The 17,597-nt window shown below is 47.7% G+C and overlaps 1 protein-coding gene across 1 annotated transcript in view; it reads left to right on the forward strand.

The window, feature by feature from the left end:
• Myo5b (myosin VB) overlaps positions 1–17,597 on the forward strand; it is a 213,827-nt gene that overhangs the window by 113,049 nt on the left and 83,181 nt on the right. The window contains exons 11-14 of the mRNA XM_059246817.1: positions 2,958–3,039; positions 3,595–3,735; positions 10,827–10,949; positions 11,680–11,763. Coding sequence (XP_059102800.1) covers positions 2,958–3,039; positions 3,595–3,735; positions 10,827–10,949; positions 11,680–11,763 — 430 coding nt within the window. The remainder of the gene's footprint in view (positions 1–2,957; positions 3,040–3,594; positions 3,736–10,826; positions 10,950–11,679; positions 11,764–17,597) is intronic.

Below are 17,597 nucleotides of genomic sequence, written 5' to 3' on the forward strand. Positions count from 1 at the left end.
CCTTTACATTCTGCCAAAGGTGGAAGCCCTGGGTCCTGGTGCCTCCAACCCACACTCCAGAGGAGCTGGTCTTGCCCAGCTTTTGAGAGGCACGCACCACTCTGCTGGGCCTCCATTCTTGAGACAAGAGGTTCATGGAGGTAAATCATTAACTCAGAGCCAAGGCACGTCCTTGTCACTGCAGTTTCGTCCTGCGGTGGCTTTTGCTGTGTTTTGAGAGGCATTTGTGGCTCTCATTCCTCCCTGAAATTGGACTCAATGAGAAGGAAATTGTGCATTGCTCCAGTCACATCTTTAACGCAGAAGGAAACAGCAAGATGGTCATTGCACCCCCCCAGAAGGACAGATGTCATGTCTCAGCCTCATTCTGTGTGTGCTCCTCCCTCTCTCCTGAGAATTCTAGTCTAACTCTTCACAGAACAGATCCATTTCCCCCCTGTATATGAATTTCCTTGTGGCATTTTAATGCTATGGACTAAGTGTGTTTATCTTTAAAGTCATTTCTGTTGATGGACAGAATTACCACAAATATAATTCTATTGGAAAGAGACATCATCCTGTCTCCCTGACCGTGTGCTTCTGAGGTTGGGTGTCTTAGTCATTTCCCAAGTCAGCCAAGCCTCTCATTCATCTCCAGCATTACAGTAATTATGCTAGATGGCAGAGGAATTGTTACCAGATAATATCTTAGAAACAGGGAAATTATGAGCTAATTTCAGCCATCTCAAATTAATGAGAATGTTCTTTGTGGAGTGCTACCAGTGTAAACCTTTAAAAAGTGACAAGTGGAAGATACTTAAATCCTCTATCTGTAGAGCTCAGGGCTGGCTCTGCCAGCACACCCGGTGGCCATTTGCTGGGCTGACTCTTTAATCTTCCTTGTAGGCTATGTTAATTAAATTTCCTCTAGGTTTGGAGAGTCATCAGCTACCACTGTGGGTGGAAGGGAGGATGATTGAGGTTCTAAGTGCTATAACTTGCTCTACGGAAGTGCTAGCTGGCCCGGGAAGGGCCATTCGACAGGGTAATAACTGTTGCCTGGGCTGCGTTGTGGTTGGGTCGTGACTCATCATAGCGTTTGAGTCTTTGATCTTGTTTTATTAACCTGGAGTCATTTTTCCCATGTGGGCATGGCCAAAGGCTGTACTTTAATGTGGCTGTCTCCAAGCAGTTGATTCCTTTGATCTGAAAGTGATTTCCCACTTTTCCGTGTCTTAGACCTTGGTGGGGAGGTGGGTGTGGGGAAAGCCTGAGGCTTTCTGCACACTGCTCTGGGCCTGTTAGGCGGCTGGTGAATCTATTTTTGATAGTCCCTCTATACAGAGCCATCTCCCCACCACTGCATCTCCAGCTCCTCACCAGGGACAGGAATGCCACCTCTTCCTGAAAGCAGTGTTCAGGGCAGGGCTTGCAATGACACCTTATGTAAGACAGAAAATTCAGTTGTCCATATTTATGAGAGGGAAGGGGTGGGGCTTGCGGGTGATGGAGAAGGCCAGATGAGGCCTGTAACTCCAGCCTCCCCCGGTTGGAAGTACCACTTCCTTCCTCAGTCTCCAGGCCTCAGGTACGCCTCCTTCCAAAAACATTCTGTTCACAGCCCTTCCAAGTAATCTCTTCTTCCTCTTAAGTTGAACTTTGGCTCCTCTCTGAATTATGATTTTGACCGGAAGATTCTCTGTGTTCAAACACTCTGGTTTTCTGATGCTCTGACCTTGGGTAGTTCATGTCCTCATACATAAGCTTCCTCGGCTATAGAGTAGAATTAATGAGAGAGAGAGACCTCACTGCTGGTTGCAGTAAACATTAAAGGGAAACCCACAGAGCCCTTGACCTCAGTGCCCAGTAGGTGCTGGTGCTGGGAGGCTTTATGTCACCTTGACCAAGCTAGAGTCCCCTGAGAAGAGGGAACCTCGATGATTGATGGGGGAGGGTCTGGCCCATCGTGGGTGGGGCCATCCTTGGGTATCTGGTCTTGGGTCCCATAAGAAAGCAGGCTGAACAAGCCAGGGGAAGCAAGCCAGTAAGCATCTCTCCTCCATGGCCTCTGCATCAGCTTCTGCCTCCAGGTTCCTGCCTTGTTTGAGTTCCTGTCCTGGCCACCAACCTGAGCTCCAGGTTCAGAGAGAGAATTCTTAAGAGAATACGGTAGAGAGTGATAGAGCAAAATGCCTCCTCTGACCTCTTCATGTATGCGGAGATGCATGTACCCACATAAACACCTGCACATGCATGCACATCACATACAACACACACACCCACACACACCCAAAGAAAGTGTTTTTTGACATGGTAATTCTCCTAGGATAATATTAGGAAAGAATCACAGACTTGAAGAGGTATATAAAATTGTCACAACACTGATAGCAGCTTATGATAGAAAAAGAACTAAATGTCCTTCACGGGGGATTAGTGAGTTGATACATCTGTGTGCCAGCTCCTAGGTGTTCTTGTAAATTGGGGAATGTGTCCTTGGTTTGAGAAGTGGTAACAGACCTGTACTCTGTCTGCCCCAATCCAGGCTCCTCTGCAATTCCCAGGTCTCAGCCCACAGATCCATACAGACCTAAAATGGGTACCTTTGGAGAATAGTGTGGTGGTGTGTTTGGAGTGGAAAGTTAAATGATAAAAACAGGAGTAAAATATGTGTCTGGTTTTCTTTTATAAAAATCACCAAGAAAAGATCTGCCACTATGCAAGAGAATCATGATCGACCTTCTCATAGTCTGTCTGTCCTACCTGTGATTCCCTGCTGTCAGTCCTTTATCAGTTATAAAGGAAGCTGTTAATGCCTCTGTTTCTAACCTCCCAAGGCTCTGCAGCATTGGGACCCACACCAGAAGTTTGTGCACACAGGGAAGAACGTGGCAGTTCAGGAAGGCAGCCTTGTTAGGTCCCACTGACTGCTTCCATGGATGGTGTATCTTACCTGTGGCTTCACCTCTTTCCTCCCGCAGGTTTGAGACCTTCGAGATTAACAGCTTCGAGCAGTTTTGTATCAACTATGCCAATGAAAAGCTCCAGCAACAGTTCAATTCGGTAGGCTCAATGTATGGCCTAGGTTACCAGGGCAGGGGACTCGCTGTCCCCCTGCCGTGACACCCAGGCCACTTCTCTTCTGAGATTGGTGTGTTTCTGCTCTGCCAAGACCTCCTCTTTCTTCTTGGTGATGCTCCTAACTTTTGGAGTTGGCTCTTCATTGCTGGGGTAGGAAATGTGGCTGAGGCATCTGGGTGGAGAAGGTAATTGATCTCCCCTGATTGACCCACTCCTCTCTGAGCTGGAACTTTCAGGGCAGTTAAGGAATTGAAGGTCAGACACAAGACTCCTTGAATTGGCTAGAGTCCAGCAATGTAGGACTATAATATCCTAAGACACATGTAGGACTATAATATCCTAAGAGAAGGGTTGCGTAGGGATGGGAAATCACCAAGCTGAGCTCTGCCATTTCCACTCGTGATTGTGAGTTGTGTCCAGACCTTTCTGTCAGTTATCTGCCATCCTCCAAGACAGAGAACTTTACAAGAGCTTGGGGGGATAACTGCCAAGTGTGTCTGTAGTGCCCTCACCTTGGCCTTGTGCTTCTGGTCTTAGCATGTGTTCAAGCTGGAGCAAGAAGAATACATGAAGGAGCAGATCCCGTGGACCTTGATTGACTTTTATGATAACCAACCTTGCATAGACCTCATAGAAGCAAAGCTGGGCATCCTGGACCTGTTGGATGAAGAGTGTAAGGTAATACTGCTCCTGTGGTCATTGAGTGGGTCAGGTCCGGGTGCTGGGCGGAGGGCTCCTGTGTGATGCAAGGGAACCAATGAAATCTCATAGCTGGACCTGAATCTGATTGTCTGAGTGGTGTCCTTTTGAGTGTAACCGGCAGATATTATCCTAGTAAATGTACGTCTTTCTTGGCAGAAAGCGGGTGCTGTGATGGCGGTATGGATTTGGTCTCTCACAGGTCCTAGTTGCCCAAAGAAGCAGCCAGCGTCTAGATAGGTGTTCCCTATAGTGTCAGATGGCTGTGAGTGATGGAAATCCGTGGGACAGTGAGAGCCACACTCCCCCACCTGAATTGTGTGGATTTCTCCTGGTATAAAAGAGAACTGTGCCATAGCAGGGGAGCATCTGGCAGGAGGAATGGAAGGTGGAAAGACCCAGCTTTAATCCGTTATCCACTTTCCTTGGTTTCCTGCACTATGAGTCGATGCAGACTGAATTTGGTGTCGACAGGCTCTCCCAGTGCAGTGCCTGACTGGGAAGGGAGCTGAGTGTATACAGATTCCCACATCGGAAAGTATGGAAGCCCTATGGCTTAGCCTAGAAAGAGAAGAACCAATTGCTTTGACTTTTCTCCCATGGTTTTCTGAAAAAGCATTGAGTGTGGCTGGGTGTTTAGGGAAGGCAAGGAGTTTCCTTTCTAGAATGGTTTTCTGAAGCGCTGCCTTGGTGCACAACCGTAGTCCCAGCACTCAGGATGTAGAGGTAAGAGGCTCACTCCAGTGTAGGGCTAGCCTAGACTGAAAAGTGAGTTCAAAGCTGGCCTGTGCTATCTACTGAGATGCTGTCTCAACCAACAAACAAAAAACCCTCTCCCCATCCCTCCAAAAAAGCAGAAAGCATACCACGTGTTATAGCTGGCACAGTCATAGAAATTTGGGGGGTGGCAGTGAGGGATTGTGAGGCCGAGGCTCATTCTGTAGCCCAGCACGGCCTAGAACTCTGTGTAGCTCGGAGTGCCTCAGACCACGATGATCCTTGTACCTCATGCTCCCAGTGCTGATATCACGAGCTTGTCACAAGGACACACCTGGTTCTCCCGATGTTGTCAGCATCTCTGTGCAGACCTGGGCTTTAGCTTCAAAGTTGGAGCCTGGGAAAGATGATCCCATGTGTCTGCGGCTTGTCTAGGCTTGCCCACCCTGCCGAGTTGTAGTCGGGGTGAAACAGCTGTCCCTGGATTGAGTGCCTCTGACCAAAGGCACAGGCCTGACCCTTCTGTGTGCCTCCTGTTGGGCGCTCCTTCCTAAATTTCCTAAGTCAGAGCTCAACTGGGACCGTGCTTTCCTCCCTCAGGCCATTAATTCCTATTAGTAACCGTCTCCCCCAGCTGCAAACTCCCAAGCCAAAGGCAGCTCCATGTTCTGAGTCCAGCTCAGGTCTCTGGAGAGCTAGGCCTGAGTAGCAGCCCTGCCCTGGCTCTAGTCAGACTGTAACTCTTCACTCCCCTCTGGTTGGGGAAGGGGAAAGTCATGCCCTCTTGAGGAACCATAGGGCATGTCCTTCCTGTTCTACACAGGTCTGTCTGACCCTGTGTGAAGAATTAATGCATCGCAAACCAGGAACTCCCAGGGAACATGGCCTTTCACATCCCATTTACTCACAGCCACTCACAAAAGTACCTCAGTGCTTGGGGATAATCTGTTCTGAGACTTGAACAGATGTCTGAGGGTTTGCAATGAGTCGCACTTCCCTTCATCAGCACACCAGGGCTGCTTGCGGATTTCTTTGGCTGTGTTGTCTGAAGACTGTAGAGGTTGGCATCACCCAAGAAAATACAATGTCCAGCATTAGTCCAAAGAGTGTAGGACACAAGCCCCTGAGGGAACCCCAGAGCAGTGCTGAGCGGGGAACTGGTGACTTCAGGGACAGTGTGCCAGCACACAACAGGTAACAGTCATGGAGAACACAGACAGAAGCAAACCATGTTCAGCAGTTGGCAAAATAACCCCCAGAACTCCTGCCCCAGTCCAGAAGGCTCCCAGGTCCTCCTGCTCTGTCTTCATGTGGGGGTACCCATATCCTGGGGTACTCCACTTGGAATCTACTTATGAGAAGCTGTATAAAAACAAAACCGTTTCAACCTCCTGTCACCACAATCTGTGAGACACAGAATGTGATGTAACATGGACCTGGTGCTGCATTTTTAGAGCAAAGGCCTCAGGAGCAACAGCGCGGTGTTGGCAGCGGGAGGTGGGGGTGGGGGGTAGGGGGGGTGCAAAGGGGGCGGTGTAGCTGGAGAATTTCTCTCCAAGCCCTGGCAGTCCCTTAGCCCACTTATAAAATAAACACACAGACTCTTACATTATTTAAACTGCTTGGCCGTTAGCTCGGGCTTATCATGGTCTAGCTCTTACTCTTATATTTAGCCCATTTCTATTAATCTATACTTTGCCATGTGGCTCATGGCTTATTGGTACCTTACATCTTCCTTGTCCTGGCGGCCGGCAGCTGTAGGCAGTCTCCCCCTCTACCTTCCTGTTCATTCCAGGGCGGGGCCCAGGGAGGTCTGCAGGCAGAGCCTGTGTTTGAAGTCTGAGTCCCCACAGCAGGCAGAGAGGGACATAAGCTGGGGCAGTGGAGACACAGCTGAGCCACGGCAGGCACAGAGGTGCTTCAGACCGATTCTAAGTCGTATGGCTGCTATTTCTGCATGAGGCCTCCGGCTCCTTCCAAGGGAAGGTTTGCTGAAAGCCCTAATCACCCACTTGCCAGGCTAGTGGGGACTTAGACTGCCAAGATGCCAGGCAGTGCCAGTGACTTCCTAGGGGACAATCTCCTTCCTAGGGCAGAGAGTGAGTAGGTGCAGAGAAAATTCTGATATTCAAGCAGGAATTCCTTTTTATCTTTTTAAGACTCTGTGTGTGTGTGTGTGTGTGTGTGTGTGTGTGTGTGTGTGTGTGTATGTGTGTGTGTGTGCTGGGGGCTGCCCATCAGACCCCTGAGCAAGGCCAGTTCTTTTCCAGTGAGCTACCTATATCTTCTTAGTTTTTAATTTCCTGCCTGGCAACCTGGATTTTCTGTGAAGGAGACAGGCAGGCCTCTGCAGTGAGTCACAAGCTGGTAGAGGGTGGGGGTGGGAAGAGTTTCTATGAATAGGAAGGAAAGTAACTGAAGTACAGGTGTGTTTGCTGAGGTCAAGGACCATAAAGGAACGGAGGAGCTGCCCGGTCAGCACTCTGCTTAGAGCTCAGAGCAGAGTCCCAGCCCACAGAAGGGACTCTCAGAGCGAAGCCTGGTCTGCCTTTGGCAGTGGCACTGTTGCTCTGAATCACAAGGCAGGGCCTGGTGAAGTGAGGATGAGCTGATGCAAGACTTCTGACATCCCTGGGTGAGGGGAAGTGGGGAGGGGGCATGGCTAGTTCTGCTGATCACATGGATGTTTGCTGAGGGGGGCGGAGTTAAGGCCCAAATAGCACTGCAGTGTAGTGTGGAAGAAGCAGCCACCTCCCTAGAGAACTACGGGACCACAGAGTCCTGGGCCCAGCTGGGTTCTGTGACAGTGAGGGGACAGAAGTATTCTACAGGGCTCGGTATAGGGACCCACTCCTTTAATCCCAGAAAAAGAGAAAAGAAAGGAGGAGGTAGTGGTGGTAATAATACTTCTTTAGGCCAGAGAGCCTGGGGAGGTTTTGGTACAGGGTGACTTGAGGGTTTATGGGGCACATGTGGGAGGGCCCAAGAGGCATAGGGTGGAACAAGATGACATATCAGTAACCCATCACTGTAGCAGTGGCCCAGGGGGACAGGACAAAAGCAGGGGTAAATAAATGGTCAAGGGGCCCTTAGCGGTCACTTCGGGCTGCTGCTCTGTTGGGGGCCAGGCTTTGGCCCCAGGTGATGTCCCAAGCAGGGGCGATGTTTGTGGTGAAATAATCCTTATTCAAGGACATTAGAAAAATGGTTCTATTCCCCAACACTGCCTCCTTTAAAAACAAATCGCTACTTTATCTTAATAGCAAAGAGGAAAACGCTTTTAAGAACTTCATTGAGATGTAACACTCACAGTGTGAGCATCAGAAGCCTCCAGCTCAGTGGCTTTCGGTGCATTCAGCATTGCAGACCGTCACTTGCCCTGTCCTTGTCCAGACACCTTCACTGCCCTGCAATGAACGTATCAGCTCCCCTGCCCGTCACCTCGCCCATCTCCATAGAGTTCCCTATTCTGGATGGATTGTGAGTTCCCAATAAGTGTCAGCCAGCGCCACAGGCCAGAGGGTTCAGGCTTCTGAGGAATGGAGCTGGAACCAGGCTCTTGGTCCAGGGTTCTCCGTGATGCTTCAGGAGGAGTGTAAGGAACCCTGCATGATGCAGCCATGTATGAATTCCTTTTCAAGGATTTGTTCCCCTGCACATTCTAGCGCTAAAGATGGCCATAATCCAGGCTGTGTTCAAATACAGGATTTCCTTTCTCCCATGGCTGATTAAATTTTATTTGTGTGAAAATATTTTTGGAGATGTGTTTTTTCACCTGACCCTGCATTCATAGTTGCCAGGCCAGACAGTAGAGTACTGAAGGACACATATCCCAGACCCAGCCTTGTCTGGCTTGACCCCAGGCCAAGTTATGAACAAGTTATCTAACCTTTTTGTCTCAATTTCCTTATCTCTGGGATGTGTATAAACACTATACCTAGCTCGTAGAGCGATACGGAGATAAGTGAGTTGATACAGTGAAAGGTGTTTTAACTATGGCTAATAATAAGCACTGTGGACATTGGCTATTGCTGTGATGAGAATCTAAATTGGGAATCCCTGCTGGCTGATCTTAGTTGGAAGTGATTGGGGAGTCATAAGAGAAGTGGATCTTAGCCATAAAATAGTACACATGTGACCTTGATCCCTGGTCTCCTCTGACTGTTCATGCCCATCTAAATTAGTGACTATATAGGATCATAGGATTTTCTCATTGAAGTCCAAATGCATTTTCAAGGCAAGGTGATTTGGCTGCTAACAGATTGCAGCATTTGCTTAGTGGATCTTCTCTTTGTGGGTCTGTTTGACCCAGTTGGGCCCGTCCCTTGAGGTCCTTTTGGCTCCCAGGTGCCTGCCTGCCTGGTTCTGACAAGCCCTGCTATATGCTGACTCCTCCTTCATCCACACCTGGTAGTTCTAAAACAGAACTCTTGGAGACAAATATAAAAGAGTATATATAGAAAGTGCTGAATTAAATGTATTTTATTGTCCACCCAATACAATTAATAGCCTCCTTCAGGAAAGAGATTTCTTCCTTTGAATTTCCTATGGCACATGGCACAGGGGATTCAATACTAGTTATACCAAATTGAATCTGGAGAAAAATCAGTGTGCTTACAAAGGACTTAGGAAGTTTATTTCCACATGTGTAAGCATTTTCCTTTCGGAACATCTTATTTACTGAGTAAAGCCCTTTTTTAAATGGCCACTGCATGGGTCAGTGCCAATCTCGCCTTATCTGAAAGTATGACAGGAACACATGAAGGAGAGTCAGTGAGGACCTGTAACTGAGGACGGTCAGTGGGTGTCAAGGGTAACAGAGCAAGTGATGTCTCATTGGATAAGCCCTGCCGTCATTGACCATTGACCAGCAGGCACAGTGACTGTGTTGTGCTTTTTTCCCACCCCGTTATTATCCTCTCGTTCCTGCTTTCTCTCTCCCAAACCCTCCTCCTTCCAACAGGTCCCTCTTACTTCAGTGCCTTTGTTTTGTTTTGTTTTTTTTAACCCAGTGAATCCAGTGCTGTTTGTATGGGTATGAGGGTGTGTGTGTGAGGGGGTGCTATTTGACCGGAACATGGGCAGTTTATCAGTGGCTTCACCACTGAAGAAAATGACTTTCTCCACCTGAGCACCCATGAACGGCCTGTAGACTGACAGTGAGGGGCGGAGTCTTGTGAGTCCCTCCCCCATACATGCCAAGGGGCCCAGTCTTGTGAAGGTAACTGCAGCTTCCGTGAGTTAATGACTGCAGTGCCCATGTCCTGCCAGTCCCCATTTCACGGCACACCTCCCAGAGTTCTGCCACTTCTATTATCTCCATTCATCCTCCAGGGTGTTTCCTGAGTGTGCACACCCCCGCCTCCACCCCCGTGGAGTGGGTGTGATACAGATGTCCCACTGAGGGCTGAGCACTGCCCTGTCTCTTACTCTCCAACACTTTGACCAGATGTGACTCCAGAAACCACCACCGACTGCAAAAAGAAACTTCTCTAATGAAGGCTGTGAGCAGAACTAATCTCAGAGCACCATCGGCAGTCTGTGTTAAAGCTTCAATGAAGCAAGTTGCTTATTTACTCTGGAAGCCATCTGTAGAGATGTAGAGAGAAGCTGTCCCTGGGAATTTCTCACATAGTGACATCACCAGATCTAGATCTACATTTGGGAGACAGGGAATGAGTGAAGCATCATGCAGTGTGTGACCAGAAACCAATTCACAGTCCTTTGATGTGTGGTAAAAGATCTAAGACAGCCCTCTGACTCTGTGGATTTGTAGTATGCACTAACAGTATCCAGAAGCTAATGGTGAGCTGTCATAGTGTGCCTGTGTGTGTAAGTTCAGTTGTTAGGAATTCCAAAGAAGAGAGACACGAGACCAAAAAATGGCCAGAAAAGACTTCAGAAGAAAGGGCAACAGGCTAAGCCGGGGCAGTAGTATGGATGAGCTAAGGGAGGGGTGTAGGCTAATTATGCCCGTCTTCTGAGTGAGGAGGAACATGGTGCTGAAGGGAATGGGTGTGATGAGACTACAGGGAAGAGCATCTCCAGACAGCTCCACAAATGGGATCCTGCCCCCGTGGCCTCAGTGTCCATCTTCATCCTCTCCTTGGACTTCCCTTTTTGTTGCCTAGCTTGTTCTTTGAGGCTCAACACCCTCCCATGGATGCCAGCTTACACACAGCAGGTCAATGACCTTTCATAGCAGGATCCCAAGAGTTCAGGGTTGAGTCGTTCTTATATCATAGTCAGTGTCCCGGCTTGAGAGCTGAATCCAGACCCCAACCGTCTGCCATGATGCTCTGCTGCCTTGTCCTGCTTCATGAAGCACTGTACCCGGTCTTGTGGTTCTCCAGGTCCCCAAAGGAACTGATCAGAACTGGGCCCAGAAGCTCTACGAACGACACTCCAACAGCCAGCACTTCCAGAAACCACGCATGTCCAACACAGCCTTCATTGTCGTCCACTTTGCAGACAAGGTATCTGTACTCTGTTGACTTAGGACCCCTTAGGCCCACAGTAGGGAGAATAAAGAGTTTCCAGGCTAAGGAAGTTGTCTTTGTGAGTTCCAGTGGCCTGGGGTTGCGGGTAGGTTCTCCTCTGCGCTTTCTTGCCCACCCTGCCCTGACCCCAACACTAGTATACCAGGCACAAGCTGAGCATATGTTATCGCGGTTGCCGTTCACATGAACAGCAGGCAGTAATTGAGGGCTGCTCCCCTGGGAAGGCAGCAGCAGTGGAACACTTAGGAGTCATTGAGCCTGAGAAGAGGGAGGAGTGAAGACAAGGTACTCACACTGTTTGGATTCCTTCTGGAGCAGCCGCAGTGATCCCAGTGATGGGTATAGACTTGGAACTTCTCTAAATGGATTTTGACCGAATTCTTAGGTGGTAATGTGCATGTAATTGCATATCCTGGTTCAGTGTGTCTGGGCCACTGACAGAGAAGATGTATTCATGGAGCCCTAAAGAAGCTTTCTCTCATGGGAATTCCCTTTTAAGACAGTGTTATCTCCTGCCAAATGAGTACTCAGTCGCCTCTGTGTAAATCTCGACATAACAGATTTGCAGTTTCAGCAGGGGCGTCTGTGGATCTCCATCTACTCTTAGTTCTCTTAGAAAATGTTACTAGATGAGTTGGGATTACTTAAGAAGCTGCCATGGCTCCTGAAACAGTGACTGTTTTTCCTTTCATTGCCATGGCCTCAGGTGGAGTACCTTTCAGATGGTTTTCTGGAGAAAAATAGGGATACGGTATATGAAGAACAGATCAACATCCTGAAGGCCAGCAAGGTAAAAAACACTGGGAATGGGGCTGGCAGAGTGACTTCATGGGGGAATGCCTGCTAAGTCATGTTAGAATGCTTGCACAGGGCCCTGGGTTCAATCCCCAGCACCATAAAAAAATAGATATATGGGAACTGGGTGTGATATGTATGCCTGTTATGCTAGCACTCTGGAGGTAGAGGCAGGAGGATCACTGCAAGTTCAAGGCCAGCCTGATCTACATAGCAAGTTCTAGCTGGGGTTAAAGACTGAAGGAAAAGAATATATAAACCAACAAACCAGGGATGGGGTTTGCTGTTGTGAGCCCCACTGTGGAATACGGGAAAGTAGCAATGCGGAGCTTGTTGGTTACATCTGGTGGAGGGGAGAAAGCAAGAAGAAGGTATCTCTTTATTCCAAGAGAGAAAACTAGGAAAGACACCCCAAATGAAGCACGTGGGGGGTGTCAGACAGATGACAACCAGGAGGAGGCATAGGAGTGAGTTGTGGTGAAGGTTCAAGTCACTTGTCTTCCTTTCCCTGCTTGCATACATAAGACGATCTGAACCCCTCCAAGCCTAGTGTTGGTGACTTCTGAAGGGCACAGTCTGAATGTCATTGTATTAGTCAGGATTCCCAAGGGAAACAGGACTGATAGAATGGATATCTATGATACTAGCATGGCTCACATGACTGTCCTGACAACGCTGTCTCCCAAGAGCAAGTCCAAGCACCCAACAGTTGTTCGGTCCATGATGTTGGATGTCTCAGCTGGTCTTTAGTATATGTCAGAATCCCAAAGAAGTAGGTTCTAATACTAGTGAAGGAATGGACTTTTCATCAACAGTGAGGGCAAGCAGGCAAAGACCAAGAGCTTCCTTCTGCCATGCCCTTCATACAGGCTGCCACCAGAAGGTGTGGCCCAGATTTAAGGTGGATCTTCCCATGTCAAATGATCCAGTCATGAAAATCCCTCATGGGTGTGCTAGATGCTTGGGTTTAGTTAATTCCAGATGTAGTCAAGTTGACAGCCAAGTATAGCCATCACAGTAACAAAATGTGAGGTGTCAAGGGCATTTAAATCTACTTTGGAATGTTTATTATCTCCAAAAAATCCCATCTGCTTCTTTCTCATGAGCTGAGCAAGGAAATGCAGAGAGTGTGTTCGTCTGCCCTCCTCACCACACACATTTAAACGTTGGCCTGTGAGTCACTCACTACCCCAAACCACTGTTTGCATCTGGAGATGAGCAAAGCTGCGTTCTCATTGTCCCTGGATGAGCTGACAAAGATCTGCACAGAAAATCTGAAGGGAACTGAGACTCAAGGAGAGTCTGCAGCCATGAGAGGCTGAGATAACGTGAAGGGAAAGGGAGTCTGGAGGTGCCTGCAGCCAGGAGAGGCCAGTGCACCTGTGTTCTAGCCGCTGATGTAGATGGTGCTGCCAGCTGTAGATGATGCTGCCAGCTGTAGATGATGTAGCCTTTCAGTAGGACCCGGGACGACTCTGCGGGATTTAGGAGCCTTTCTCCCAGGCTGTACGGCACCAAGCTCACTGCAGGGCCCTGATAACACTGGAGAGATGACAGGGGGATTTCTCTTTGTGATAAGCTTTAGAATTGTGGATGCAATAGAGAGAAATGATAGAATGGAGAAAGTACAGCCAGCAGCACTAACCCAGCTGCTTAAAGCCAGGTGAGCCCTTCTCCATCAGGGGCCTAAGATGGGATTTAGGGAGGGTTTGAGTCAGCAGCAGCCCATTGTTCTCATCTCAGAATATCCACGTCAGGGAACAAACCGCAGAGACCATTGGTTTGGTGTAAACGTGCATGGGGTTTTGGAGTTTGATGCCAGGTTAATGTCCTAGATCTCTAGTCCATGGTAGTTAGCAGGAGTTTCTCCATTTTTGACGAGAATGGGGATGGGGTGCAGGAAAGTGTCCTCTAGTCACAACTGAAGAGAATGGTTTGGGTACCACTCCTACCTCATGTTGCCTGGGATTCTGAGAGGTGGCCTGCAGGCATGGGAGCCTCTGTCATCTTTATGGACATTCCTTCTTTGAGGGAACATAAATGATGACTTAGTACAGTTTAGTTCTGCTATTGTCTTGATTTTGATTTTGAGTGTCTTAGTTTGAGGAACTCGGGGATATCATAACCTAAAAGTGACTATTGCTGAGAAGAAAGTGTCTGGCAAGGCAAGTATTAGTATTAGCTGAGCAGTTTTTGCAACTTAATTATATTCAATAGCTTCATTGAATAGTTATGTATATAGAAACATGTATAGACACATATAGACAATCTCTGGGATCTTAGTCCAGTGAAAAATGCAGTTAGTACACACACACAAGATGAAGAAAGGTATGTGTGGTTGTGATGCAGGAATGTGAAGGTCAAGAAGAAAGTTCTCTAGAAGAGTGTGTAATGGGGGCCTCAGTGTCAGCAGTTTGCTAGGAAGACCTGCAGAAGTTGGGTGTGGTTGTGCATAGGGTAACAACTATTGAAGTGTAAGAATTCAAGACAAAGTCAGCAAAGCAGGTGTGTTGGGGAGCATCTGGGAGGGAGCAGGTGCAAGCTTCCAAAGCTCCTCTCCCAGTGAACTCACACAAGGTGTGTGGAGTTCCTCCAGAGAAGCAAGAGCAATGATACTTTATTTACCAGAACGTTTGCCAATGGGTATTTACACAGGCGTCCTCGGTCTAGCATGAACTAATCTTCCAGACTCCCAGGAGAAAATCAGATACTCACCAATGGATGATATTGTTTGCACAGTCAGACTTAGAAATAGTGAGCCAGTCATATTGGGGAATGGTGAAAACTCACCCGAAATCCAAGTGACCAGACGCTAACCAAGAGTCGGCCTGGAAAGCAGGCCTCGGGAAGAATGGTGTTTTTGCTCTTTTCCGCATGTGATGGTGTTTTTGGCTAAACATACTGGATTTTTATTAGAAATTTAGTCATAAAAATTCAAATATCACAGAGCTATATACACGTCCCCTCTCGTATTTCATGAACCATCTTTCAATGAATGCCTAGTCTGCATTATAGCACACTGGTACATCCTTTAAGGGTGAAATAATCACCATATGCATGGCTAGTCCCCTCTGATTTTGTACTCATTGTATCCTTCCGTGTGCATACACACATGCTCTTCCTTTCTCAAATAACTCTCGGTAGTTTGCTATTATTTTACAAGTGAAACTGATAGTTCGGTGGGTATGTGCAACAGTTGTAGAGTCATTAAACTGAAAGGCAAAAAAGTCTGTGCTGTGTTCTTTGAAAGCCAGACTCCCTTGTTTTGCCCCAACCCAACCATCACACTTCTAGCTTTCTCTTCTGCCAGTCTAGTGACTGTGTTGCCTTCCCTACACCCCCAACCGGAACCTACAGATGAGCCTCCATAAATGCAGCTACAGAGTAGAGAGAGGCCCTGTGCGCTTAGGCTCTGTCTGGTGCCCGGCACACCTGTCATTGTGAATATTTACATCTTTCGTCACCAAGCCACTCTGGGTTTCTGAAATGTTTCGCTGTGGTAGCAGTCCTCCGAGACTTAGGTTTCAAATGCATGCCAGCAATAGAATAATATAGATCTAGAAACATAAAAGACCCTAGGACATCAGTTGAATAGTGTAATGCCTATTTTTTAAAGATAAATTTTAATCTCTAAACACAGCTAGTTCTCAAATCGTCGTGTAAATTTATAATTTTATCTCAAGTACTTTTATTTTATGAGAAACCATTGGCTTTTATCCTCTATGTGGCGTACCTGATAAGAAATTATCACCTTGTCGGGAATAATTAAGTGGTGTGAAATAGAGGACTCCCAGCTGCCACCAGCCAGGGGGACCTCCCAGAACTCACACTTAGTGAGGATAAAGCAAAGCAGTGATAATGAGGAAGTGATTAGGGAAGCCTGTTACACTGTGAAGAGCTAGAATGGAGCTAATTGCCTTCTCACCCTTTACAGAGCTATAAATAGGGACACAGCAAAGAAATGCCACTTAAAAGCATGGCATTAACACATTCGTTTCTTTTAATACGAAGAATGGCAACTTTTTCCTCCCAACTTTTGCTGCTTAAGAGAAGGAATGTCTTGGTGTATGCGGAGGCTGGGGGAGCAATCCTAAATAGGACAGTATTGTTCCTCTGAAGATGTCCTCCTATCTGCTGTGTGTAAGTCGGGGGGGGTGGGGGGGGACAACTATTGAGTTGGAAATTTATGTAAGTGTGAGGCAGGCAGCCTGGGCCATGGGTCTGGATGGACACAAGTGACACCATCTCTCCACTGAATGTCATCAGAAAAGTGACCTCAAGAACATTATGGTTCAGAGAGTCTGTCCAAAGTGCCTGCCCTGAGCCTGGCAGTCCCTGGGCTCCAGGCACAGCAGAGAAGCTCCTCAGACTGAGCCCCAGTGCTCCACTCAAAACAGTGTTTGTGCCTTGGGATTCTCTGAAGCAGAACCAAGAGAGAGAGAGAGAGAGAGAGAGAGAGAGAGAGAGAGAGAGAGACAGAGAGACAGAGAGACAGAGAGACAGAGACAGACACAGAGATAGAAACAGAGAGAGACAGAGAGAGACAGAGACAGAGTGTGTGTGTATGTGTGTGTGTGTGTGTGTGTGTGTGTGAAATATGCATACATAAAGAATTTGTAAAACAGTAACAAGTTTTCTCACTCTTGAGCGGCTGAAAACCTGGTAGGTGATCAGCCCTTGAGGCTGGAGCCTCAGCAGCTGGAGGAGCCCCACAGTGGCTCTCTCCCACCAGGGTTGGTCCACAAGGTCAGGCGCCTCAGCAGTCCCAATCTGGGGCCACAACCCTGAAGGGTTCCTGCCACTACTCCTTAGTCAGTGATGGACCCTAGTACCAAAATCAGTGAAGGACTCAGCAGCATCAACGGGGCAAATCTACTCAGTGGAGGAAAGACGGCCAAGTGAGCAAAAGGCCTTTTTATCTGGACTGCTACCAGAGAGTCTGTCCACATTTGGGGTGCACCTGTCCACATTTGGAGTGCATCTGCCCACATCAGTTAAGGTGGTCAGAACAATTTTGCTACCCACGTGACTCAAATCTGTGTCAAGTTGAAATTAAAACCCACCATCACAGTTTGCTTTTAAACTTCATTACTGTTAAGTGTGAACTTCTATGGTACTTTATTGAGACCTCGCATTATGACACATGAGTTCCTTGGTGTGCTTGGCATCCCCTACCCTGGCTGTTGGAAAATGTGTCCGAGAATAGGCAGATTAGAACTTCAGTTGATAAACAGTGTTGCCTTCCCTTTTCCAAGGTGGAGCTGCCTCTCTCAAAGCCCATTAAATATTTTTTATTTAAACGTTGAAGGTTCACCCTCCTCCCACCCAAGTGTAGCATCAACCCTGTGAAAGAACGGTGCATTTATTTTTATGTTTGCAGCAGTTTTTTGAGGAAAAGCTCCTGATCAAACTGTTCAACTGAGTCCCCTTTCAGTATCACATGTCTGTTTGAAAGGAAATCTCCATTAGAATCTTATGAGTGAATAGGTGTGGTTTCCAAGGAAACACTGTGCACACAGCTGTAATTGAAATTTTCTTAGACTGTCAGTCTTTAAAAAGGTGTTTTCATACCTCTCTTAATCCCTTTGCAAATAGATTTGCCTCGGGTCTTTAAAGTCTGTATCTAGGCTTGAATAGCAGAAAGTAGAGAAGCCGGTACCTATGGGGACATTTCACATAAATGGCAAACAGGATTAGCGATGTGTTTGGTTTGTCTGAATGTGTTACCCTGACTGCTGTCAAGGGAGGAGGGAGCGGGTTGTGGAAAAGCCTCAGAGGACACATCTCAGTGGCTGCCATAGGAAGAGTTGAAGACTTCTCCGTTCCTGG

The sequence above is a fragment of the Peromyscus eremicus genome, chromosome 19 (assembly GCF_949786415.1).
Source record: "Peromyscus eremicus chromosome 19, PerEre_H2_v1, whole genome shotgun sequence".
NCBI lineage: Eukaryota > Metazoa > Chordata > Mammalia > Rodentia > Cricetidae > Peromyscus > Peromyscus eremicus.